Genomic DNA, 27,585 nt, shown 5'->3' with positions numbered 1-27,585 from the left:
GTGTAGAGACTATATCAAATTTTCTCTAGAAATCCAAAGATAAACCTCAAAAAATTGATAGACACACACCCAAATGGACGGTTAGAGACAGAATTTAAAAGACCATTTATTTTTATCAAATAGTCTGCACAAATTGAAGCAATCCTTTTTATTACAGAAATTCAAAAGAAAGTCCTCACAAAGTTGGTTTGTAGCTACATAGGCCTCTCATACAAATACAAATTCCTTTTCATTACCCTCACTTGCAATGCATTAATTTCAAATTGCAGAGAAGAATAAAAAGGGGAAAACCCACCAAAAAGCCTTATTCACCACCTCTCAAACTGTTAAGGCTTCTTCACTCATATATATATATATATATACAAGCTTTGGCAATCATCATTCATGGCTCCAATTTGCCGCTAGCATCGAAAAGCCACCCCAACATTCTGCTCTCCAACTCACATCTGCTCACAGAAATGGCGGTGATGAGTCAAATTTAGCAGCACATATTTGAAAGCTAGATAGTGCTATGCAACCCCTTTCAGTACTCTGTAGGAACTGAGAGGCAGTTTCAAGTACACCATGCTTAGTACATAAACTCAGAAATCAAGGGCTTCTTTGGATACCTCTAAAAAATATTATTGCATAATCCATATTGGACTGTGGATTGAATGATATTAAACATATAAATTAACAATATAGAAGAGAGCGAAAAAAAAATGAATGAATATTTCAGAACAAAGAAATGGAAGAACCAGAATCCATCAATTCAATTTTGTGTTCTTCGTTGCTTGTTGGATGGATCTTAGTTATGGAATGGGAAGTCATAATCCATTGATTGTATTATTTTTACACAAATGGAATAACATGTCAAACTTTACCCTTAAAAATTTAAGAAAATGTTCTAGCTAGGCATATCCAAGGATTGTGCATAGTGCTAAAATTACACCATTTTAACAAAGCCTAATCGTTCAACCAAATGACCAAGACATGGACAGCTTATTAACGATTGCACAGGTTTTCTAACCTAATCTTAAGTACTCCCGTAGAGTGGGGAGAGGTTTAGATAAGGTTGCAAAATTTGAAACTCAGAAAAGAGTCCCTTTTGGGAGCCAGAACTAGGGGATTAACGTCAATTTGGGTAGGGAGAATGAAGTTATATCAGAACAAATGTTTATAAATGGGCACGCATGTGGTATAATGAAAACCAAATATTATTTTTCTCCTACAAGAAAAACGGGGGGGGGGGTTGAATTTGCATTAGTACCATATTTTGATATTCCATCATTTGACACAGTTCCCATAAAAACATCATCATAGAAAATACAACAATACAACAATACGAAAACATTGAATCCATAAGGCTCCGTTCAGTTGCTTTACTTGACGGAGAAGGTGCAGGGATCTGATGTGTCAAATGGATGAAATTGGAAGGAAAGATGGGTGTTTAGTTGTAAGAACACTGTAGATAGAAAATAAATGGAAAAGGAAAACTGATTTTTAATAGAAATTAAAAATCATACCAAAGAAACAACAAATAATGAAATTCCAGCAAATTTTGCCCATGTTTGTGACATATAGAGCCATGTATGAACCACTATTGTCATCAGTAACATGTTTCGGACACCGTTGAGCCTATTTATGGAATTGACCCTCCTCTTGAATCATCTTCACTGAATTATTGGTTGTGCATGCACTTTGCATTTGGATCGTTTCGTTTCAGTGTGCTATGACGACCTAAATTTTTTTTAATATTTGAAAATATTAAAAAAACACAAAAATAAAAGAAGAAATTGTTAAAAAAATATATAAGAAACATAACAACAAGGAAAATCACTACCAGCTGAAATACCTGTGTTGACCGGTACCAGACTATATGAAAAAAAAAATTAGAGACCAAATTATGAGATTTTTTTACTCGACTTTTGGGATTTAATAATGATTGAACAAGATAGACGTTATGAATTTTTAAAATTGAAAAAATACCCCATCTTTCGGAAGTTAAGATTTTGACCCAGTCCGATTTTCTCGAATTAAATACTAGAACAGGAATGTTGACTTTTAATCCTTTTAGAATTGGGTCTTGAAACTATTTTTAATCAATTCAAATGAAGGGTTTACATGTAAATACTAAGAAGAGGGAAGAAGAGAGAATCAAGAAGAGACCATAAGTGTAGAAGAAAAACAACAAAAAACGGAGTATTTCGGACAAAACGGGTCATTTCATCCCGTTTCGTCAGGATTTCGTCTGAAACAGATGAAATGGGATGAAACTTAAAATATGCTGTTTACATTCCGGATTTCGGTCCGGAACAAAATTGACGAAACGAAACGGATTTCATAACAAGGGATATACACAATTATTCAGCCATGGAAATTAATGAGACGGTGTTTTGGAAAAATTGGTGAGGGTGCTTTTTCAAATGATGATTGATAAGAATTTGACCCCTTGGGGACGTCAACAACTCCAATATTTATGAGAGAGAGATGGTGAAGATGATGAACCTCATTAGGCAATGAGACTGGAAAGATGTTATCACCACCTTGGCAATGTAACAACCATACAAGTAAAAATCACAAAGCTTCATATTTGAAAAAAAATGAACTCTTGGAAATTTTTTATTTTGGAAAATATGAGAAAACGTCAAATCTTGTTTCTGGGGATATAAGCAAGAATGGACAAAGCAAAAGGAAGAGAAGTAACAAAAAGAAGAAGAAATGAATTCCCCAATTAAGATTCAAAATAAAACAAATAGGTAGATGTACAAATGACATTAAGATTCAAAATAAATTCCCCAATTGATACAAACTAAAAGAAGCAAAATGACAAGCATACAGCTACAAACTAAAAGAAGCAATAAATGACGCCTAATTGATGGATAGGCCACATCATCTATTCTTCTTCAATTGGTGGTCCCCATCATTAGTCCCCAACCTCAAAGCATTTGTCTCCAGCGAATGGATGGACGTGTATTGTTCATAGAGATAGAGAATGAGACAGTTGGAAATCCACCACTGTGCTCCACGAACTATCTGGTTGTACTTCCAACTTGTGAATTGTGATGTCCATCACACCTTGTATAAATGATTTTGATAATCTCGCACATCTTCAATACTTATGATATCTTAGGCACAATAGGCAATCAATGATTTGTTCGTTGTCACTAATGCTCATGATAAATAGTCAATACCTCTAACATTCAAGACATCAATGCCCATATCCTTAGGTAGATTTAGGAAGTAAGAATTAGGGCTAATCTCCTTAGGGATTTTATAAGGACTTGAACTCCTTGATTGTAGCTTTTGATATTTCCCTTTAGAAAATCTTTCTTGCGCACAATCACCATATCTCCTTTCGTAAGCTCCACGAAATGTCAGTGTATCAGCATGTACTGTGTAAGATTCATTACTGATAGCAATTGTAACCGTGTAAGAATCATTACTGATAGCAATAGTTCATCTAACACCTTCATGAATTTTCTTAATATGGTAAATACTGGCGTACAATCAGTAGCCTTGACATCTAGATGTTACAAAACCAAGTTAGTAGGTCGCCTTGGCTGAATTCCTAACACAACTCCAAATGGATTATGGCTTGTCGTAGGATTGACAGAATTGTTGCGGGCAAATTCAACAAGGGCTAGAATCTGATCCCAATTAGTCACATACTCTTTTCAACTAGGCATCACAATAGATTTCCCAAGCTCCAACATCTGTACATCGGTCTGTGGAAGAAAGGCACTGAAATATTGAAGCTCGGTACTCATCATCCTCCACAAAGATTTTCAAAAAGAATTAATGAATTTTTAACATCTCTATCGGAAACAACAGTCATAGGAAGCCATGTAGACGAACAATCTCCTTAAAAAATAGCTTGGCAATATGCATAGCATCAAAAATTTTAGTGCACCTGATGAATTGTGCCATCTTCGAAAATTATCCACCACAACAAAGATGGCCAAGAAGTATATAACTTTGTGAAACGAAACGGGAAACGGGAAACGCATGAAAAAAATACAGGGGAAACGAGAAACAATAGAAAATCATACGAGAAACGTCTTAGGAAATGATGTGTTTTTTCCAAAATAATTTTCATAAGTTCCACACATGTTTCCTACACATTTCATATGCGTTTTCTACGAGTGTTGCATACGTTTATTACACGTTTACACATTATTTACATAAGTTTTCCATATGTTTCCCATGTGTTTCAGAACTATTTCTCCAATTTTGTATTATTTTGGAAACGTTTCTGAAACGTGTTTCCCTCATTTTAGGGGAAACGAGTTTTCCAACCTCGAGAAACGCATTTTAGGAGAAACGGGTTTCCCACCCGCCTAAGGAGTTTCCGGCAACTATGAGTGCGACACTGCTTAATATTTTGAGCAACAACTCTCTTTCATACTTGCCAAAAGAAACAATCTTCAATCATAACAATGGTTTTATCATGACTTAATTGTCCACTAAGACCTCCATGCAATACCCTTATATTGTGATCTTGAATCAAAGCAGAACATGCACATGTACCTATAACAAAAGATACCCATCATTGATAGAATGCTTGAGGCCGTGTTGTGAGATCTGTGTATATGACTCCAACGCTGTGTATGTGACTCCAAAGCCACGATCACGTGCATACTCCTGCTTGATCTAATCAAAACCCAATAGCTTTAATTTCCATAGTATCCAAAATGTAAGTTTGTCCATTCAATGCATATGCAACCTTGTTCTCTACTACTTTGTGCTTCAATACAATTGGGAACTGCAAGAGATAACTAGTTCATGTGGAATGATGAGTTTCCCACTTTCTTTTGCGAATTGAGATGCATTAATACCTCATGGTCTAAGTAGAGAACAAACTCTTTACTAAACAAATAATGTCACCAATGTCTAAGAACCTGTACGACTGTGTAAGACACTAGGTTGTATGTAGAGTATTGCCGCTTGGCTTCATTTAGACTCATTGTAGAAGGCCACTTGATGTCCATCTTGACTTAAAATGCCTCTTATGCCCACATATGAAGCTTCACAAGCGACTTCAAATACCTAGTTGAATCGAGCAATTGCATCACAGGTGTTACGGTCATCTATGTCACAAATATCTCCGATATTTTCAAAATATAGTGTTTTTATTGCGAGATTTTGATAAAACGACAAAATCCCGAACTAATCCCGAGATTTAAAAATATAGCAATATTTTCGTTTTTATCATAAAATATCCCGATATTTTTATTTTATATTTTTTTCTTAAAATTAATATTTTTATATATTTTTTAAATAATTTTATTTTTATCGTTTGTTTCCTGATATAAACCCAAAAACTTTAATAAAAATTAATATATCGCGAGATTTTCCCTTGCCGAGAAATTCCCGAGAACGACATTTGTGACATAGACAGTCATCTGCTTCTTGATGTCTAGAGAGGCTTTAGCAGCTAATTTAGTCCATTCAAATTGTGCTTTCTTCATATACGTTGCAATTGGAGCCATAACAGTATTGAAGTTGTGAAAGAACCTTCTATAGAAAGATGCCAATCTAGGGTAGCCTTTATTTTATCGGGATTTGATTCAATGCCACGTGAAGCGACCATAAATCCAAGGATGATTATGTTATCTCGTGAATGGGCACTTCCTCAAATTGTTTTACAGATTCTCGTCTTAAGACTCGTCAGTTGAAAAATATAGCTCAAGTGTTCCTCCTTGTCTTAGATGTATACACGAATATCATTGAAATGAACAAAAAGAAATCGGCCAATAAAATATAAAAACACACCGACATTATCACGCACAAGAATGCATTCAGGGCATTGGTAAGGTCGAACAGCATAACCAACCACTCAGTCCATCCTTCGCTACAAATGTTGTCTTCCACTCGTCACCAAGTCAAATTCTAATTTTAGGATACCCACTCTTCATAGCCATCTTTAGAGAAGATAGTAGATCTCGAAAGCATACCCAAAAACCCACTCTTCATAGCCATCTTTAGAGAAGATAGTAGATCTCGAAAACATACCCAAAAAGTCAACATGGTGAGGGATAAGAAACTAGTAATTAATTGTGATTATATTAATAGCTCGATCATCGTGAGGAGTAGGAAACTAGTAATTGATTGTGATCATATTAATAGCTTGATTGTCAATACACAGCCTCCATGATCCATCCTTATTTGGCGGGGTGATCTGGCATTGTGCATGCACTTAGACTCTCAGATGAAACTCTTATACAATAAGTCTTCTGCTTGCCTCTTCAACTCTACATGTTCAGTTATATTCATACGGTAGGCCGGCAAGTTAGGACAGATCCATACACAAGATCAATAGTATGTTGTAAGATCAATACCGTGTTGTATAAAGCTCATTTGGAACTCATCCGACACCAAGTCCTTAAATATTGAGAGGATAACTTGCACCTAACGAGGAAGAGTGGGCTTCTCTTCAATTGTAGTGTCTTCTACCTCTAGTGTCACTAGTACGAGTACAAAACCATGTTCACTGAATTCAAATTCAAACTACTTGAAGGTGAGCATGTTCGAAAGTTTCTTCAATTCAACTTTCTTCAAACTCACATTCTTCTTGGCCTTTTCAACTCCAACATGCAATGGATTAAGATTAATCTTTTTTCTATTGAACATGAAGTCACATGGACTCCCCTGAGTTTCAAAATTCCCATGCATCATCATGGACTCTCCCAAGTCGACTCTCTTTTAAGTTGGCCACATTTTTGTCCACGTCAGTGTTTTGCCTTGCAAAGTCAATCAACACTCCTTTGACTCTCCAGTGTTATGACCGCGTCGTGCCGAGTCAACTATGATATGCTTTGGCAGCGTTCTGGCCTACATCCGCATTTTGAAACACTGCTCTTACCACGAAGAGTGGCATCGCAATCATATAGCCACGGCTGCCCAAAAGAACATGTGTGATCATCATTGGGATGGCATCACACCAAATTGAGTCCTTATATGAGCCAATCTCAAGAGGCAACAAGCACCACTGATCCAGTCATACAACATCTTTACTTAATGTCATTCTGTAAGGTCGTGAATGCTAGTCCGTTAGCAGCTGTACCTTCTCAACAAAGGCCTCATATACCACATTAGAGTTGCTTCCATAATCAACGATCCCCTTGCACACCTTCTTCCTCAATTTTGATAATAGCAAGAATGCATTTTACCACATGAGTTCCTTCATCATCACACTCATCATACCCAGTAGCATCGCCCGCATTTTACCAAATTCATGAGTTCCTTCATCATCACACTCATAATCTTCAATGGCAGCCCTCCATTTGATCAACTGAATCATCACCGTCTTCTTCGACAACGATGTCCAGGCTATGCATGAGCCAACCATGGTTTTAAATTACCATCAAAACGACCGAAATGTTTCTGTTTCCATCCCCACAAAAACCAAAACTGAAACCAAAATGACCGAAATACAGAAACCAAAATCGTAAGTGTAATGGTAGAATGTATTACTGTATAACATAATTATATTTACATGATTTGCGTACAAAATGTGGCTCATGCATTATGTATAAATATTTATGTGGATTACATGTGAAATTTGGTATGTACTAAATTATCAGACATGCATGACAGGTACACATTAAATGTACCTGTCACTAGGTATGTGAATTACACAAAATGTACCTGTCACTAGGTGTTAAATGTTTTTAAACCATTATGGATGGTTATCTTGCTAGTGTGATAGTTTATAAGTGCCTATTTGTGCTTATTCTAGCATTTCCTGACGTTTCATCTGTAAATCCTATCAATTGCATACATTTTTTATAGGATTTCCGCCAAAATTTCCAGCCGAAACCAAAATATTTCTGTTTCCGTGGTGACCAAAACCGAAATTGAAACTGAAATTTAAAACCTTGAAGGCTATTAGATTTATGCCCCCATTCCTTACATTAATTGCACTGAAAAGTACTATGGTTGGTGTTGCCTTGCCTGGATGACTGGATGTCTTGCCTTATTCTTATAATCAGTTTTATGTGTAGGTCTAGGGGTGGTTGGCCTAAAGGCCCGTATAGCATTGTTCGGCATTTTAGTATCCAATCTCCCCAGCTTGACGTGCAAGCCTCCTAAACAGTTGGCTCAGGTTCTCCTATACCTTCAAAAGGTCGTCTTAAATGCATCTTTTAAGTCGTAGATCTGCATGAAGTTCATCTCCCTTTTGATTTCCAATCTTCTGCGCCGCATGTCATCAAGAACTCATCAAACTTAGTTTCATGATGGAAAGTCACCATATGATCATAAAGCTTTTCATGTAAATCGACTGGTGGGAACTAGTCCTCTTTAGGAGTTGTTTCATGACTTACATCTCATCCCACAATATATAGGAGGTTGTCCCATACGATGTTGCTTCACTTCTTGTACTCCCCACCAAGTCATTGCACGGGCTACTAACTTCGCCTTAGCAAAATTGAACCTTTCTATAGATATATCTAACCTTTCTATAGGCAGGGGTGGAGCCAGGGATTTTCCCCAGGGGGGGCAAACAACTCATAAAATTTGTGCAGCTCATTTACAATTTCCATGTAGAAGATTGCAAATATTTTTAGTTTTCAAGCTCATTTTTCACCTATACTCCGTTACTTTCGACATAAAATGGGTGCAAAAACAAATTTTACACCCATTTTTACGCTAAAATTGAGCATAAAATTTGTTTGATGTCCATTTTACATCGAAAGAAACGGAGCCTTAAGAATAGTTCCACACAATCGAGAATCATCTCGAATAGATACAAAAGTTGTATGATGACATTCAAGGAAAGGAGGAGCTATAGCACAGAGTTGATAAAGATATGATATGATCTTTCCTCCTTTAGCTTGATGAGCCACTCTTGACTAACCATAAACATTGATTCTTCAAAATTTGAACAAGAAAGTAAATGAAATATATGTTAGGTTGGAAGTAAATTACCTTCTCAAGCAAAACTACAACATAAAATATGGGTAAGTGATCAAAAAAATGCTGACAAGATGTCACTATAAAAAATTGAGTGTTGAATTTAGCAAAAGTGGAGTGCTGTTATCAAAATCAGCACACCAATAATAAACCTTTTATTTACATTGGTTCTGTTATAAAAAAAACATAGGTGTTTTTAAAGATCGTAAAACCCACTAGTAGCATAGTTTCAATTTTGACCGGATAGCAAGGGTTTCTTCTTGGGCAAAGGGCTACTGACAAAATGTTTATAAAAAAAAATGAGATAAAGTAGTCGTGCATATGTTAGTTCCAAAAACTTCCGAAAATGACCTTTGCCCCCTTCTAAAACAATTGAAAGTTAGAGGGGCAAAGGGCATTTTCAAACATCTAGAAAATTTTCTCAGATTTTTCAGAGGGGGCAATTGAGCGCACCTCCCCCCCCCCCCCCCCCAGCTCCGTCGCTGTCTATAGGTATATCATATCAATTGAAGTATTCTTAAAAATCATGCCAATCAATAATATAAGATGCATCAAACTTCCCATTGAAATCAGTAACATCTAATCCAACCATTTGGTGATATAATCAAGTGGTTCACTCCTCCATTTATCATAGTGCAGATCATATCCTGCCATTGATCCTCTAGGGGGTGGATAGTGGTCACAAGAGTTCTTGATTTTGTGCAAGGAACTGAAGCCTGATGTCACAGATCTTCATCATCACCTCCAACTTGTTGATTTGATATTCCTTATTCATTAGATGCCAGATTTAGATTTGATTATGGAGTTCTATTTCTTTTGCCCTCCTCTAAAGCTTGTAGTGTCTCATTGTGGAGATCCAACTTTTCCAAAATTTGGACAAGAAGTTTATTCCTTGGTAGAACTGTCAACATTCCACTTGTAAATTCCCTCATTCTTGTAGACATGGTGTTTGAAACCAAGGCTCTAATCTCGCAGCATATTGGAATCAAGTCCTGAAAACCTCAGACAGATTCAAGAACTATAACAGATTAAAACCCGAAGGAATTGAATTTGAATATGGACGAAAGCATGGTTTTAACTTTCAGTCAGAAACATTTTCTTTAGCCCAAACATTTCGATTTCGGCTGCTACCAAAACGAAATCCATTTTGATTTGGATATGTAAAAGATTTCGTCCAAAATTTCAGGATTTTTTCATGTTTCAGTCGAAATATGCGAAACATGCAACTTTTCAAATAGAAAAATAAAGACATTTCGAGAGAAACCCTGACAAAAATCAACTCCACTCCCAGAAAAGAGAAGCACGAAATTCCTTTATGATATTTCTCAAAAAAGGATAAAAAATAAAAAAGAGAAACCAGTGGTGAAGAATCTTGATTGGATTTCGGCTGTGATTTCGTACCAAAATGTTTCCGTGAATTTACAAGATTTCAGCCAAAATTTCGTACCGAAACCAAAACATTTCGGTTTCGCTGATGAACGAAACCGCATGGGATGAGTTAAAGTAATGGTGCTCTGGTCTGCTCTCGGAAAGTGGCCAAAGGAGCCAACTATCTCTTTACTTTGGGTAGGCTCTACAGATCAACAACCATAGCTGCATGGAGTACGGTAGAATTCCCCGGTACGGTCATTCGGGAAGGAAATTTAAAACCTTGGATGAAAGGGATGATAAAAATGAAGAAAGAGATTAAAGAGAAGGAGGAACATCAAATAGTATTAATATTGGAGAGATATTTGTAGCACTCGTGGTTCTCAATACTGTTTTGTCCGGAGTTTCATTTTGGTCCGTGGGACGAGACGCTTCGGTGTTTAGGCCATTTCAGTGTTTTGTTTCTGAAAAAAATGTTACAGAGAAATTTTCCTTTTTAATAGTTAAAAATTCAAAACTCAAAAAAATAAATTTGTTAGACAATATAAGAAACCATTATACCAACTAAATTTAACAAAAAGACACATTTTATCGCTTAAAACATCAATTTTATTTCAATACATTAATGAACCTAATGAGTAGAGATAAAACACAAAAAGATTGTTAATAAATCAGTTACAGGCTGACACCTCCCTCCCCTATCGCTAATGTGGCTTGAAATAAAACCTCCTTGTTTTGGCAATGAACAGAGTAGAGTATCAATTGATTGAATAGAGACACTAGTACAAGGATTTGAGGGATTGGATAGGGTTTTATAGGCTTTTACTGTTTGCACAGGCAAAAAGGTGCATTGCTGTAATTTCTCAAACGGCTATTAAACAGTCAAAACGGACAAAAAAATATGAACAAAAAGGTTGAAAAATCATTAAAAAAAATAGTTGATATGGGAGCATTGCTGTAATTTTTCAAAAAATAAAAAATAAAAATAGAATTTACAGTTTGGGACGAAACTGTGTGAATGTTTCATCTGAAACAAGCGAATCGAAATGAAATTCCAATCGAGATGTTTCGGTATGGTGAATTGTACCAATTTCCTTACCGATATGAGATGTGTCATTCAGTTTGGATGAAATGATTCGGTATTGACATCTATGGTAGTATAAAAAACAATTAAAACACAACAGATAATAAGAGGACAAAGGGTAGAGTTTTCAAACGAATCCACCTTTGGGGGCTCTAGTCATCCACACCTAGATCAGCACACCAGGAATCCCACATGACGAGCAAGGTTTTAAATGTTGATTTCAGTATTCATGTCCGTCGCCATAGAAATAGAAACATGTCGGTTTCAATCATAGATTTCGGTGGAAATAGTGTAAAATCACAGAAGTACAGGCTAATGATAAAATTTTAAAATGAAATTTTAAGAGTTCCTATAATAAGCCCAGATACACACTTACAAACTATTACATATAAGCAAGGCAACCAATCATAATGATTTAAGATGACCAAACACCAGATGTCAAGCATTTTCGCACATATATGGAAAAGTAAGGTCTATTCAAAACTGAAAATGTATACAATCAAATGTACATATGTTTGAAATAAATAGAAAATGCAAGAAAACAACTACTTCATTCATTAATTTCATAAAGAAAAGACAATACAATGAACGAGTACATAATAATGATAGAAAATTAAAGAATTTTCTAACAAAAACAAAGTAATTAATTTTTTACATGAAAATAAAAAATCAAACTTCGTTAATTGGTCGATCGAGCAAGAATAACTCACATAAAAAAGATAAGAAGCTAATATACATAATGATTAAAAAAAATTGAAAATTATAGATTTTCCATTTTAAAATTTTTAAAAAAAATAAGTTAAATAAATAATTTTTGAATTTTGTAAAAAATAAATAAGATAATTAATTTTTGAAATGAAAAAAAAAAAAAAACTAACTCTATCTTTTTTTTTTATCAATCAGTCGATCAGACAAGAACTCACATATAATAAAATTAGAAGCTAGTACGCATATATGATTAATTTTTATTCGAAAATATAGTTTAACCCAATTTTTAAAATCATAAATCAGTGAAAAATAAAGTCATGTAGTAATCCATGTCCAAATACACGTGGTTTTGAATTTCCACGAAATTCCCCTGAAACGACGGAAATATTTACATTTCCATCGCCACCGAAACGAAATCTGCATGATTTCTTTCCACGTCATTATTTCCCCAAAATTTCAACTGAAATTCCCAAATTCAACCGATATTCCCGAAAATCGATCGATATTACTAAAATTTGACCGAAATGATTGGAACAACAAAATAATATTAACATGTTATGATTTTCATTTCATTTCATTTCATTTCATTAATGTAGAGAATGATATTTTGTAGGCACCATCATTGAACAAGCATCATTGAACTGCACAACAAAGTAACCGTATCTTATGCATGGGATGTCAGATCGGCATGGGACCAGTAATACTTCATAACTCTATGTGGTATTGACATAGAGTTGGGGTCATTAGAGGGTAGACTGGTCATTGCACTTTCTTGTACTCCATTACATGTAGTTTTTTAATGAATTTACTATTCCAGACATTTCTAAGTATGTATTTATGCTTATTCTAGCATTTCTCAAATCTTCATCTTAAAATTTCATCATTTGCATATGTTTCCATACGTTTCCGTAATTTTACGAAATTTCCACCAAAACCGAAATGTTTCCATTTTCGTGCCAACTGAAATCGAAACCGAAACCGAAATTTAAAACCTTGCAAATACAACACATCAACAATTTCTTGATGCATTTGCACTAGAATTGAAGAAACAACAAAAAAATGTAAAATGAGAACTTACCAAGCAGGGGGCGGGGCAAGGATTTAGTAAATATGACTGGACAGGAGGTACCTTAGAGGGATATCTTTCGCTATCTTGGTTCAATCCTACATAAGGAAGGAGAGACTGAAGAGGATGTTAACCACAGAATAAGAGCTAGTTGGTTGAAGTGGAAGCATGCTTCAGGAGTTCTGTGCGACAGCTGTGAGGCCAGCCATGATCTACGACTTAGAATGTCGGGCCACCAAGAAGCAACATGTGCATAAGATGAGTGTAGCAGAGATGCGAATGCTTAGATGGATGTGCGGCCACACAAGGTTAGATATAATTAAAAATGAAGACATCCGTAAAAAGGTGGGGGTGGCACCAATTGAGGAGAAGATGAGAGAGCACCACTTAAGATGGTTTGGGCATATCCAACGTAGGCCTCTGGATGCTCTGGTGAGAAGAAGTGACTCATGCCAAGTTGATGGAGTAAAAAGAGGTGGAGGCAGACCGAAAACAACTTGGGTAGAAACATTGAGGAAAGACTTGATGGCTAGAAACATAACAGAGAACATGACCTTGGATAGGAGAGAATGGAAGAAAATGATCCGTGTAGATAAACCCAACTAGTGTCAGGATTAGACATGGTCAATTTGAGGCGGGTAGATTCTATCACCTTCTTCATGAATATTTTCTAAAGGATTCATTAGCCGACCCCAACTAGTTTGGGACAAAGGCTTAGTTGAGTTGAGTTGAGTTGAGAGAACGTACCAGGCAAAACAGTGAAAGCCCAAGCTTCTCTCTCCAGTTTGGTAAAAAATTCAACATGTTGACGGAAGTTGTGTGATTTACATACAAAAGTAGTAATGTTTCGACCAAGTTGTCAAAATTCCCATGTGTCGACTGAAATTGTCAAAATTCCATTTCGTATCGGTTTTGACCAACATTTAGAGCCATAGGCTAGAGGACAGCAAGCTCCCAATAATTTTACTTCAAAAAAACTCTTTTGGCTCTAAGGCCTACACTATATAAACTTCCCATGCGGCTTCAAAATAACTTACCTACAATTCAAAAATTCAAAAATAACTTTCCATAACTAAACCCTATCTTATTTTCAGTTTTCTAATACAAGCAAGTTGCTCCTTGGATGAGCTGGAGACAATATGAATCAACTAGTCTACTTAAATACTTTTTCAATTTTCAAGTCTCTTGTATGGCAGTTTCAGAGACCCCAAGTCAAATCAACCCAATAAATAATCAAGTTGAGTCAAGTATACAAGTTTTTAGTACTACAAATTTTTAGGAAGTGGTGCACATTTTATCATTATAAACATAAATAAGAATAACAGGTCAGTTTACATTAAAATAGAATTACATACCATTGCTGGCTTTTCCTGAACTCTGTAAGGACTGGGTAGATGTTCTCGAAGGCTGTGTATGTCTCTTCTCTCACCTAGAGGAGGATTTGAAATTAAACCAATCAACCCTCAAGAATATTGCTACGGATGGAGATGAATGAAGAATAAAAAAGCTTAAGGGGAATGAATGTGTTACCTTAGCCCCTGTCAACACAATCTTGCCTGAGACAAAAATGAGGAGTACAATTTTCGGTTGTTTCATCCGATAGATCAGACCAGGGAATAGTTCGGGTTCATACTATTAGAAACAACCAACATGCAGCTGCGCTCAAAATAAGAAAGCCCACTCGGAAAGCCCAGAAAAAGATACTAATACAGCTCATAATAGTAGGAACAAAACAAAATGCAAATGATAGTGATTTAAGTATAACTTACACTGGAGAAAGCACCGTGAGAATATGCAAGGCCTTCCAGTCTGATTGGAAATTTGACATCACAAGACCCAACAATGTTCTGAATCTTGAAGTCCTATGGATCATGCTAACAACATATTAACAAAAAGAAAGAAAAAAAAAGTAGAGTTTAATAAATGAAAATTTAACATGATACACTAACACTAACCAGCAGTGAGAACAGTGGAAAAAACCCTACAAATCTTATATAGAGTCATAGAAATACCTTGAATTTAGCAGGAAATCCAAGCTTCTGGATAATGCGGGCATACTGAAAAACAAAAAACGTCATAGTTGAAGATCTTTCAAGAATTTTTTTTCTGTGACAGTATCAAATAATTTTTTTTTTTTAATGGCAATAGTATCAAATAATTGATATGTATGATGCCAAGCCACCAGTCCAGTTGGGAATTGTATAGTTTCTCATAGTCAACTTAATGTGATAAAATCCTGAGTATCCATGATGAATTTCAGCAGTCATCATACCTTCCTCGCTGCCAATTTTGATTGTTGCTCACTTTTTGCACCAGTGCATACCTGAAAATCAACAGCACATAGGCCATAAGTTCGGATGCCAAAGTGCCTCAGAGTTTAAGGTTGACATTTTATCTGAGTGGTCCTACGGTTTTGAGTCTTTAGACTTTGAGACCATTACTTACAAATATGGTAAATGTATTGAGCATCGCATATAGAAATAAAAGAAAAGATCTGAGATAATCAAAGCATGGAAATGATTATGATGCCAGTGATGATGATAAGGTAATGCTAGTTATAATTTCAATACTATTTTTAACCTAATTTTACATCATTTCGGCCGAAATTTCCACCGAAACCGAAATATTTCAATTTCAGTGGTGCCCTGAATTGACACTGAAACCAAAATTTAAAACTTTGGTTTCAAGGAAAAGGATGAGAGAACCTTGGTTTCAAGGAAAAGGATGAGGGAAAAAACAGAAAGAAAGAACGCACGGAAGATTGCATGAGAGGTTTGGGGATGATATCATATTAAATTTGTATCCATGATGGAGAGAGAGAGAGAGAGAGAGAGAGAGAGAGAGAGAGAGAGAGAGAGAGACAAAAGTACCCCTGACTAAAATATGGAATATTTTAATATGAACCACTCCTATGATTGTAAGTCCTCTTCCAATAGGACCAAAGAAGACGTCATATAGGCATTACCTCTAGTGGAAAAATTAGTTTAAGGGAAAGGGAACCCATATATCGAGGAACTGTATTTAGTTTAAGGGAACCCATACATAAAGGAACTGCATGAAGGCCACATAATCAGATAAGGGGAGAATAAGGGTCATTTTCCAATTTTCCAATCATAGGCTCAACAGAGATAAATCTAAACACCACCAAGTGTAGACGGACCCAGCACTAGACTAAACTATAATGATTGAAGTATAAAATTGTGTACAGCTGAAATCATAGAGAAATAAATGAAGCATGTCATTCTTTTCATGTGCACTACAAGTGTATAAAGTGGGTGTGACTCCCATATTTAAAATGTCCACATAATATAGCTACCAACTCTATAGAAGTGGGGTATAAATGAGTCAAGGGATCAAATTTAAATGGCAAAACTATAATGATAGAAGAATAAAATTGTGTACAGCTAAAATCATAGAGAAAAAAATAAAGCATGTCATTCTTTTCATCTGCACTACAAGTACATAAAATGGATGACTCCCATATTCAAAATGTCAAGATAATATAGCTACCAACTCTATAGAAGTGGGGCATATATGAGTTGAGGGATCAAATTTGAATGGCAAAATAATGGTCCCAATGCATGCATTCAATAGTAAAGTAAAAGCCAATTGTCCACGTTGAGCTGACTCCCAGACAAAAATTCAACTGATCCAGAATTCCCAAAAGCCATTGCCGTTACTATCTAAGCGATTGATGCCCCCCCCCCGCCCCCCCCCCACCCACGCCCCACACGCGCGGGCGCACACATATCTCCTTCTCTCGCACGGATAGCCGATAGAGGCTGAAAACCCTACTACCTGAAGCAAAACACATTGAATACCTAACTATTCATAATCCATTCCGCCAGGACTAGATTGACACTTCTCTACTTGACAGTTCTTCACCGAATCTGAATCTCCTTCCCTGAACCAAGATGGCTCGAGAGGAATATTCGACTATGGGAGTTTGGACATCTATGAGACGAGCTTTCATCCGGTCTAGATGAGCACCCTTGGGTAGCGGGAAGCAGATGACGAAGTGTTCATAATCCGTTCTGCCAGGACTAGCTTGGCACTTCTCTACTTGACAGTTCTCCACCAAATCTCCTTCCCTGAACCGAGATGGCTCGAGAGGAATATTCGACTAGGGAGTTTGGGCATCTATGAGACGAGCTTTCATCCGGTCTAGATGAGCACCCTTGGGTAGGGGGAAGCAGATGACAAAGCGGTGTTCATAATCCTTTCCGTCAGGACTAGCTTGGCACTTCTCTACTTGACAGTTCTCCATCGAATCTCCTTCCCTGAGCCGAGATTGCTCGAGAGGAACATTCGACTATGGGAGTTTGGGCAATGGGCATCTATGAGACGAGCTTTCATCCGGTCTAGATGAGCAACCTTAAGAAGGGGGAAGCAGATGACGAAGCGGTGCGTCTACAAAACAGGATTATCCTAACAAGAATCCGGGGGCATGCAGAGAGAAATGCCACCAAAAAATGAATTCTTTTGATCGATCTGAAAAAAAATGCAGTTCTTTACATCCAAAGAAAATTTCAATCTCAGGCCCATATGCTAATCTCCACAAGATAGCACATGCTTTATAAATCATGTTTTTAAATTTAATATAATTCACATATCAAATAAAATACTCTTTTTACTAGTGATCAAGTGAAAACGAGTTCGAGAAGAAAATCTAGACAAGGAAAAGATAGTGGCAATCGAATTTGAAAAAACAGAAGAGGCGGTAAGAATTACAGCTATGCTGATCCTTGGATCGACACAAGGGTGATGATTTTTTATTTTTATTTTTTTTGTGAATGAAAAAACGGTGATGAATCCCCCTCCAATAGGTACAAGTGATAGGACCTAGGCTATGTTGCATGCATGTGTACGGATACGAGTGTCGGAATCCGACACAGGGATCTAGTGTCGGATTCAGCTAACATAAAAAAGGGATTCTTAGATTCAACTAATTTTGATTCTTTTACATGATAATACAGCTATATGTTGGGAATTTAGGCAAGTATATGTAATGCTTTACTTCCATACAGAAAAAGCTTACTAGAAGATATAAAACTCAAAACATGTAACCATTCAAAAAAACGCAAAAAATGTGATGATTGTAAATATGCTGTAGTACTTGGAAAAAAAAAAGATTAAAGAGTTCTAAAAGTGTCGCAGTGAATCCAAAAGTATTGGAACCTGATATAGGACCTAGGACACGTGTCCAACGCAAGTATTCCGCCGATTCAGTTCTTTTACATCCAGAGAAAATTTCAATCTTAGGCCCATATGCTAATCTCCACAAGCTAACACATGCTTTTTAAATCATGTTTTTAAATTTAATATAATTCACCTGTCCAATAAAATACTCTTTTACTAGCGACCAAGTGAAAAAGAGAAGTTATACAAGAAGAAAATCTAGACAAGGAAAAGACAGTGGCAACCGAATTTGAAAAACAGAAGAGGCGGTAAGAATGATCCAGCACAAGGGTGATGAGCTTCTTCTTTTTTTTTTTTTTTTTTTTTTTGTGAATGGCAAAAGGGGTGATGATCCCCCTCCAATAGGTGCAATTGATAGGACCTAGGCTATGTTGCATGGATACAGATACGAGTGTCGTCGGATCCAGCTAACTCAACTCAACTCAACAAAGCCTTTGTCCCAAACTAGTTGGGGTAGGCATCGGGTCGGATCCAGCTAACATTAAAAAAAAAAGGATTCTTAGATTCAACTAAATTTGATTCTTTTACATGATCATACAGTTATATGATAGGAATTTTGGCAGGTATATGTAATGCTTTACTTTCAAATAAAAAAATTACTAAAAGATGATAATACTCAAAACATGTGACCACTCAAAAAAAAAAAAAAAAAAACTCACAGCATGTGATGATTGTAAATATGCTGTAGTACTTAGGGGGGGGGGAGATTAAAGAGATCCAGAAGTGTCACAGTGAAACCAAAACTATTGGAATCTGACATAGGACCTAGGACACGTGTCCGGCGCAAGTATTTTGTCGATTCAGAAGCATCCGTGTATCATAGGACCCAGAACAATACAAGGGAGGCGTCACATCATATTAGGCTGACCCCATCACTTGTCGGTGGGCAGACTTGGGCCCATCTGGATCCTCTTTGCGTTTTTGATAAGACAGTGTAAATAACAGAAGTAGACAAGATGTAGAAAAAGCAGTGCTTTACAAAGATTTCAAAAGCAAAAAACACAGAAAAATTATCTAGAAGTTAGACAATAAACATCAAGGTACTAACAGCTCACCATTTTCCCAGATGCAAATATCAAAGCTGTGGTTTTGGGTTCCCTTATCCTCATAATCACAGCAGCAAAACGCTGTAACACAAGCCATGTGGAAAAGAAAAATTAAAGCATCAAAATGCATGATAGCAACACAATGAAAATATGATCGGGGATTGGGTGCGATGGTAGATTGAAATTTGGTAAGCTTCTCATAATAGAAGAAAAAATATACAGAAACTATGTTCCATACCTTGGGATTGTACTCTGCATTACGGGCTTGCAGAGCTATCGCCTTAAGATCCAACTTACAATCTAAATTGACCGTTGAAACAATGTTCCTAGGTATTCAACAAATACAACATTGGATACGGATTAAGAATAAATTCAGATGTCTCCTACAATTCTAAACGAGAATCTCAAACAAATTACACCAAGACAAGTAACATTCAGATATCTGTTATCTGGCTCGTGCCAATTAGGTTGTGTTCATTCTTCATTAAAACAGTAAATCTACATCTGCTATATCTTAAATATCCAAGTGTGAAGCGTCAAACTAATAAACATCAAGGATCAAAGGGTTTCGTAATTATGCTTTACACCAAAAGATATAAATCACTTACTGTGTGGACCAACACAAATAACAAAGCATGCTCTCTAACTACCACATAACATCATCGGGATCAGTAATATCCTAACGAGCCATCTCTCTATCACACACACTAAAAAGCTGATATAATGAGATTTTACATGTCACGTGCAAGTAAATTATTTTTCAAAAATTACTGGCCCACTTCATAGGACGATCCAGATTATTCATTTGTTGGTCCCAGCACATAAATAGGATGCACAGGGAAAATCATCTCCATAGCATGATCCTAACCCTCCGATCTATAATGGAATCACCCGTCCGATCAGAGGGTCAGGATCATCCTATGGAGATGATGATTTACACAGAACATGAGGTGTAAATAGTGGGCCCTACCCATCAAAACATGAGGTCTTAATATTGCACTACATCAAAATATGAGGTGTAAATTGTGGGCTCCACCTTAAGCATGGGTTAGGGGGAGATGGTGGGCCCTACCTATCAAAACATAAAGTGCAAAATGGTGGTCCCCAACATGGTATAACAATCATTTTTTGCCGCCCCTTAAGCATATTCCTGGCTTCGCCCCTGACTAGAATGCATATGTATGCCAAGGATTCAATATACTTCTGTCTGATATGGGTAAGACACATAAAGCCTAGGATGCAGTGGATATATTTCTCACTTGTTCCAATAAAAAAATCTTACCCTACCAAATTATGAAAACAAATGAGCAATACTGAATTTAATCCAATGAGGCACAAGTAACAGTACTATAGAATTAGATAATCTAACTAAAATGTCAAATAAACCTGTGATTTAAATTACATTATTTTACAATTCATACTATGGTGTCCAAGGTTGTCTACGGCAACCATTTATTTACCGCATTCTCCCCCTTTTTAGGCTTGGAGAATGAGAAACGCAAAAGGTATCTCAAAAAATCTTGTTCGGCTAAATGGCCCATTAAGCCCGTTTCTATTTTTTTCCCTTCTTTTTAGGTTAACTCTAGGATTCTTTGGAGCGACTAATAGTCGCTTCCAATGATTCTCATTGATCCCTTTCTCGCCCGTTTAATTGGGCGAGAATGAGAAGCATTGCCGAACACGCCATAAATATCAGCTGAAATTTTTAGCCCAAGAGGTAAGCTTGACTTCGTTATCCAATAAACAATTGGTTCAAGTCATAGTGAAACATAAATTGTGTTAGCAACTTAGTATGCTCGAACAATTTTGAGATTAAATATATGAAACAAACACTTTACGTTTCCATAAAAGGAAAAAAAAAGGGCACGGGATCCAATATGCAAAAATCCTGTGATAACAAATGGAGAGAATCAGAAGAATTATGCTACCACGGTGATTTTGTTGGCCAAATTGATATTGGTTTCACGATATTTCACATGTTATCTTAGGTCAAGACTTTGCCTTGTTTCAGATTTGTTCCCAGCTCCGATTTATGGAGATTCCGACGTGAGAATTGTGCTAGCAGTGATAAGGATGTAGCTTCTCCTCATTGGTACTCTCCTGCTCATGGTGTCTTGAAACTCAATTTTACTGACTCGAGTTTAGGTAACCCGTGGCTTTGACCAGGTGGGCTTTTTCTGAGACTATTGGAGTGACAGACTCCAATGAAGCCGAATTAAGAGTGGTTTTACAAGGAATCAGAATCTTATATGTTAGTGTTCAAAGCAACCTGATTGTTGAGGCCTTGAGGGGGACTCACTAAATGTGATCAGGTGGATGAACAGCGGGAATTCACATCCTTGGAGATACGCGGGGTTGATAGATGAGACCAGGAGAGAATAGCGGATTTCCATGTTAGGTTTCAGCATGGGAAAATATGAATGGCAGGAAGTCACATCCTTGGAGATTCGCGGAGTTGGTAGATGAGATCTAGGAGAGAATAGCGGATTTCCATGTTAGGTTTCAGCATGTGAAAAGATCAGCTAATGGCGATGCAGATAGACTCACCCGTGATGGGGTTGGTAGTAATGCATTGGAAATCTATGATTTTATGCGGCCCTAAGGGCTGTTGTATTCCTTTTTTACTTATTTTCCCTTTCTTTGTAGCCTCGTCCATCTCGGTTTGGGGCCTCTCATTTACTCTTGAAAAAAAATTTCAATTTTCAGTTTAAAAAAAAAAGCAATATTTCACACAAGCCCAGAAATTTCAGTGTTAAGACACTTTACTTTCTGATGAGGTACAATTTTCCCTTATTTCAGTAACTGCCACAATTATAGACAAGAACAAAAATAACATGCATGTGGGTTCAATCGCCAACAGCTAAAATGACCCAACAACCAGAAAGACGAGTACAAAGCATTCTCATAAATAGGTAAAAGAAAACAGAAGTACCAATAACTCATACTGAACCCCAAGATTATAAAAAAATCTATAATATGAGGGCCCCTTGTGCAAGACACTAAATAGATTTACTGGAGTCAAAGACACCTTCCCCATAATAGGAGAGAGAGAGAGAGAGAGAGAGAGAGAGAGAGAGAGAGCGCAAATGTGTTAACTAAGTTCATTTATAACCACAGCAGGTTCGTCTTGTAGGTGACCAAGATAAGCCTTCTATAGACTATTTATATGAGGCTACGAGGAAGCTAAGGAGGTGAGACAAGCAAAGTTGGATCATAAGAAATCTGCGTACATGCCTCCTGAAAGTTAAGCAGGAGAAGGTGTAAAGCATAGCCACTAGCTTCGCAATCCAAGAGGCCGGCACTCTTAGTCACCCCCAAACAAAATACAAGATAAAATCAAATAATTAGTTCAAAAATATTAAGGTACAACAGGTAACTTCAGTTTGCCTATAGTTGCTCGCAGAAGTGCCAATCTTAGATCAAGTACAGTAGTTTTTGTTATTATTTGTTTTTTCAGTGATTTGATATTGAAATGAACAAATTTATCAATTATTCAAATTATTTGAAATTCAGCAAACACAACACTAAATTTAGTGATACTAATTTTTGAATGATTACAGATATTCTTTTTGCCATTCAAAAAAAAAATGTGAATGGTTACCTTGGGCATCAAAACTTTGTGATTGCATGATGATCCCAATTCAATGCCTTTCCAAGCACACGCACTCCATGAAAAGGACTAGACTATAGGACCAAATTTTGCACGATCTAGTATTTGTTCACTACAATTTCAAGGTTCCAGAAGGGTGTAATTTACATTGAAAATGGTAATTATGAGATGCTCATACTACAAGTAGCTTGATTTGTAAACACCAACATGATATTGGCATGACCGGAATACTTTATCCAATGGTCTAACTAATTGATTTTATAATGTGAAAATCACTTTTACAGAACAGCATTACCATGTGAGCATAGAACTTAAATGTGGACAGCTGGTCATTTATTCTCGACTGTCCATTTTCATGATATTAATTGGAAAGATGGGATCATTTGATCAGCACAACTTTCTTGTCGTGTCATTCCATTTCAAGGCCTGCTAAATGAAGGGCATGAATCCTACCAATCTCATGTTGGTGAGTCCAAATCAGGCTTCTCATGTTCTTCCCATATTAAGGCTTCCCATAGCATTGTTCCCCATTTATAATTAAATGAAAAAAAAAAATCTATACAGGGTAATAATTTTATCTTCTACTCTTCCACAATTTTACATGCACACTTTTTGAATGGCTAGGATTAGTACTACGTTGTAATATGTCATAGGCAAGAGACAGTCATCAACAATGGACCCCATCATCCTAGAGAACATGCATACCATGCGAGCATGGATAGGTGAGGAACCTGCTCTTCCCAAATAGAATGAGCTTGAAAGGCAATACACTGAGCAACCAATTGCTACTATTGCACCAGAGGCAAAAGAAGAGCCTATGGACTAATGATGAGGTCTAAGGTGTTCGAGATGGAGATGAAGAAGATGAGTATGCCTGTGAATTTGTGAGTTCATTTTTTTGGACATTTCAAAAAATTGGAGCTGTACTTTAAATAATTATATTTGCATGCTTACGTTTGGTTTGTGAACTCACTTCAATGGATAAACTACGATACTTGTTAGGTGCCGTGTAGTGGATGAATTTCTGATTTTTGTTGTGGCGACAAAACTTCTATTACAACCAGCTTCTGATTCGTGTCATGAAAGAAATCGGCGGACTAATGTTTTCCTAAATTTTTATGATTTTTCTTTTTCTTTCTAATCTTTTTTTTAGTACTTTAAGCGATAGAACACAAAAGTAGACACAATGCCTAAACATTCCAGTTCAAAACTAGCAGATCATACTGCCATATGTGCAAATAAAATACCATCATTCAGCTTTTTCAACAACATCAAGAATCTTCACATTGCATTACATTGCCAAACCCCCCATATTCTTCAATAAATCAAGATCAATAGCTTTACAAGAATTGATATTAAAACCCACATCCCTAAATCTTTAAAAGAAACGAGCTATCTACCTCTCAAAAAAACAAAAACAAAAAAAGAAGAAGAGGAAGAGGAAGAGGAAGAGGAAAAGAAGACTCACTGGAGGGTGGGAACAATGCCAGACGGATGCTTTGAAAGATCGACTGGTTGGTTCCCTTCCAATACCTGATCAGCCATGTCCCTACCCTTCAACCAAAAAAAAAACCCACTCGAGATCAAAGCAGTTTATCTCAATTTTAGGGTTTCTTCTTCCTCTCTCCTCTTCTAATTTGATCAAAGCAGTTTATCTCAATTTTAGGGTTTCCAGAACAAAGAAAGAAAGAATGCGAATAAAAGAAAATACAGCTTTGAGATCTAAATTCGTTCGAGATAAAAGCGATCAGGTGGGAAAGTAACAGGAAGGATCAAAATCGAAACCCTAAATAGAGAAATGTTGGGAAAAGATGAAACCCTAGGGGGTTAATCGAGCGGACTAAAAAATTCGAATTTATGGATAGAATTCGAGGATTTTTTCTAGAGGGGGAGAAAAGAAATCCAGAGCAGATAGATTGGGAATATGAAGATCAAAGAACGAGCCGGGAAAAAAAAAAAAAAGGGTTTCCGCCCAGATCCGTGCTTGAATTTGTGAAGAATCGCAAAAGGGTTAGGGATTCTTTTCTGGGAATTGAAACTCGTGGAGAGAAGAAGAAAATATAAGAAAGAAGAGAGGAGACAGAGAGCGAAGAGGGTTTAGATCCTTTGTAGGCTAGGGCATTATATAATGTTCTAAGGGAACTTGCGCGCGACTTGGTTTTCAGACTGTGTACCGTACACGTGGCAAAATAAGCGAATGTGGAATCGGGGCCGTTGATTTTATCAAATATAACAGGGAAAGATAGGTGGCACCTATGCCGGGTTATGATTGAGACCTGTATGATCGAGACCGTCCATTAAACAGGCACGTTTCTAAGACGTTTAACAACAATTACGAGAGTTGATAGCTATTGGCCTTGATCCAACCATGCTGAAGTATGATCGAGACCGTCCATTAAACAGGCACATTTCTAAGAGTAGAAGGTTAATAACAAGGGAAAAATATAGATACAACCCCTCGACTTTCTCACATTTTCAACCATAACCCTGACTTTTATTAGAAGTCACCGATTGTACTTGAACTTTCCTCTTGATATTTGTTGAATATCTAAGCATGTTACCGAAGACAAGATGGTCACTAAGTTTCTTATGCATTTTCTACTTTGAGGATATTCTCAGTGCTAGAGATGTAATGGAATGCCTCCACCATTTTAATGAATCTACTTGATTTAATCCTCTAATTTGCCAGCACAAGCCCAACAATCTCATACTATTGGGCTCAGTTACAAAAGCATGCAAGGTTTCAATTTGCATTTCAAACCTCATAGTAGAATTATTCTGGATGATGCCTACATTACATTATTAAACTCGATATTTTAATAATAAGGTCAGAGTTCTTATCCAATCCATAACTCTCTAATTACATTTCACTAAAATAAAATAATCTAGCTTCAAGACAAGAAAGTGAGTTTCAATCCATAACTGTCAAAGTGAGTTTCCTACCGATGAGGTAAAAGAAATAATAAACTAAGATTTTTCAGCTCTCTCTCTCTACAAACACATTTTGGCCAACCACAGAGCGAGCTGTTGCCTGTTGGAAACATGTCTCTTTTATGGTGGTCCACATGGACTTTGCCTATTATTACGGAAGTCTTAGAAGTCTTCTAAATATTTGGGTTTTGGCTTAATAAAGATCTCTCATTAAGAATCCTAAAAGGTAAGAGTTTTAGTATAAGTTGTAAACTAATCCATTCCGCAACATTCCATCAAGAAATTGGGTTTAGGGTTTTATTTGAGTGGTCCCGGATCTACTAAGAACAGCTTGTGATCCCATTGATTTAAGCGTGAGGCTTGGATAGATCTGAAGGCTAAATCATAACCGAGTTCGTCGTGGAGCGCCATCAACTGTAAAATCACTTGCACCGTACTCGCTTTAGTCTGGTCATCATGGTATGAGGTAATGATCTTTGAATTGGGAAGATCTGTTCAATTTGAACCGGGAAGATCTGCTCACTCTCTTCATGAAGGATTCATTAGGCGACCCCAACTAGTTTGGGACAAAGGCTTAGTTGAGTTGAGTTGTATAGTATGAGGCAAAGATCTTTCGGCTTAAAGTACAATAAATTTCTGAACGGTATCAGACCAAACCTCTGATCATGATGATCGATCGGAGCATAATGCTTTGATCGAAAAAAATGGATATTTTTTTCGAATTTTGGATTTAACGTATTCCTCCGTTGGATCTTGATCACTAATCAATGATAATTGATTGATGTATCAAGAACCTAGAACCAATCCCAAATCGATGTATCTGCTATCAAAGTTGGGTTTGAGGTTGACAAGAAAAATATTTTAAATTCAGAAATATTTTTATTTATTTTTTGATACCCCCACCAGAATTTATTAAGAAAGAAACAGAAGTACAGAGAGAACACAAGAGGACCATAGCCTCCATACAAGCTTACAACCTTACATATTCAGTTCCAATCCTATCTAGGTGCAGAATTTGTAAATTCAGAAATATGATAAAACCCTAAAGAAAACAAAAATTGTAAGGTCTCTGATAGGGTTTCTTATTTGGTTTTGGGGTTACGCCGTTGTTAGTCTGTTGCTAGCTCGAGCAAGTTGTGGACTAGTTTGGTGAGCGGCCTACATTGCGGCTTTGTGCTGCTATGGAAACCCATTGAAACCAACTGCCCCCTTTCTCAGGGTGGCAAGGTTCCGGTCAATGGAGGGCGGTGTTATGGCCGTACACACTCCATCTCGAAAACTCATTGAAACCATACGCCCCCTTTTCTTTCCATCGTGTCTTTGGAGAAGAAAGGAAAAATACTGGTCATTTATTGGTTTCTTAAATGCTTTATAGTAATGTTTGAAGCTTTTGGGCCCATAATAATTCACAGAAATTACAGGGCCTAAGATTCATTCAAGGCCTGAGAATAAATTTTAAGGCCCATAATAATTCACTATGGCACATTATGACGTTTTGAGGGCCCATTGTCAATTTTCAAGTTATTCTGGGAGTTTTCTTCCATTAATCACAAAACAGAGGAACACAGAGAGAAGAATCTTAAAAAGAAATATAAAAACAAGAGACAGAAATAAGTTATCTTTCTCTCAAAGCCCGTTTAGGGTTTGCACCGGTGGCCGGGCTCTTGATGAGAGATCA

The 27,585-nt window shown here is 36.7% G+C and overlaps 1 protein-coding gene across 1 annotated transcript; it reads right to left on the bottom strand.

The window, feature by feature from the left end:
- Positions 1-93: 93 nt before the first annotated feature.
- On the bottom strand, positions 94-25,079 carry LOC143892427 (TATA-box-binding protein). The gene is made up of 9 exons (XM_077397038.1): positions 24,445-25,079; positions 19,605-19,692; positions 19,376-19,447; positions 15,394-15,444; positions 15,134-15,178; positions 14,891-14,983; positions 14,652-14,753; positions 14,477-14,550; positions 94-446 (listed from the first exon to the last, which is right to left on the bottom strand). Coding segments are annotated over exons 1-9 (603 nt in total). The 5' UTR covers positions 24,522-25,079; the 3' UTR covers positions 94-445.
- Positions 25,080-27,585: the final 2,506 nt, after the last annotated feature.

Source organism: Tasmannia lanceolata, unplaced genomic scaffold, assembly GCF_043159265.1.
Source record: "Tasmannia lanceolata isolate RefF3 unplaced genomic scaffold, GAP_Taslan_0.1 ptg000015l, whole genome shotgun sequence".
Classification (NCBI taxonomy): domain Eukaryota; kingdom Viridiplantae; phylum Streptophyta; class Magnoliopsida; order Canellales; family Winteraceae; genus Tasmannia; species Tasmannia lanceolata.
This window is presented reverse-complemented; position numbering and strand designations above follow the sequence as displayed.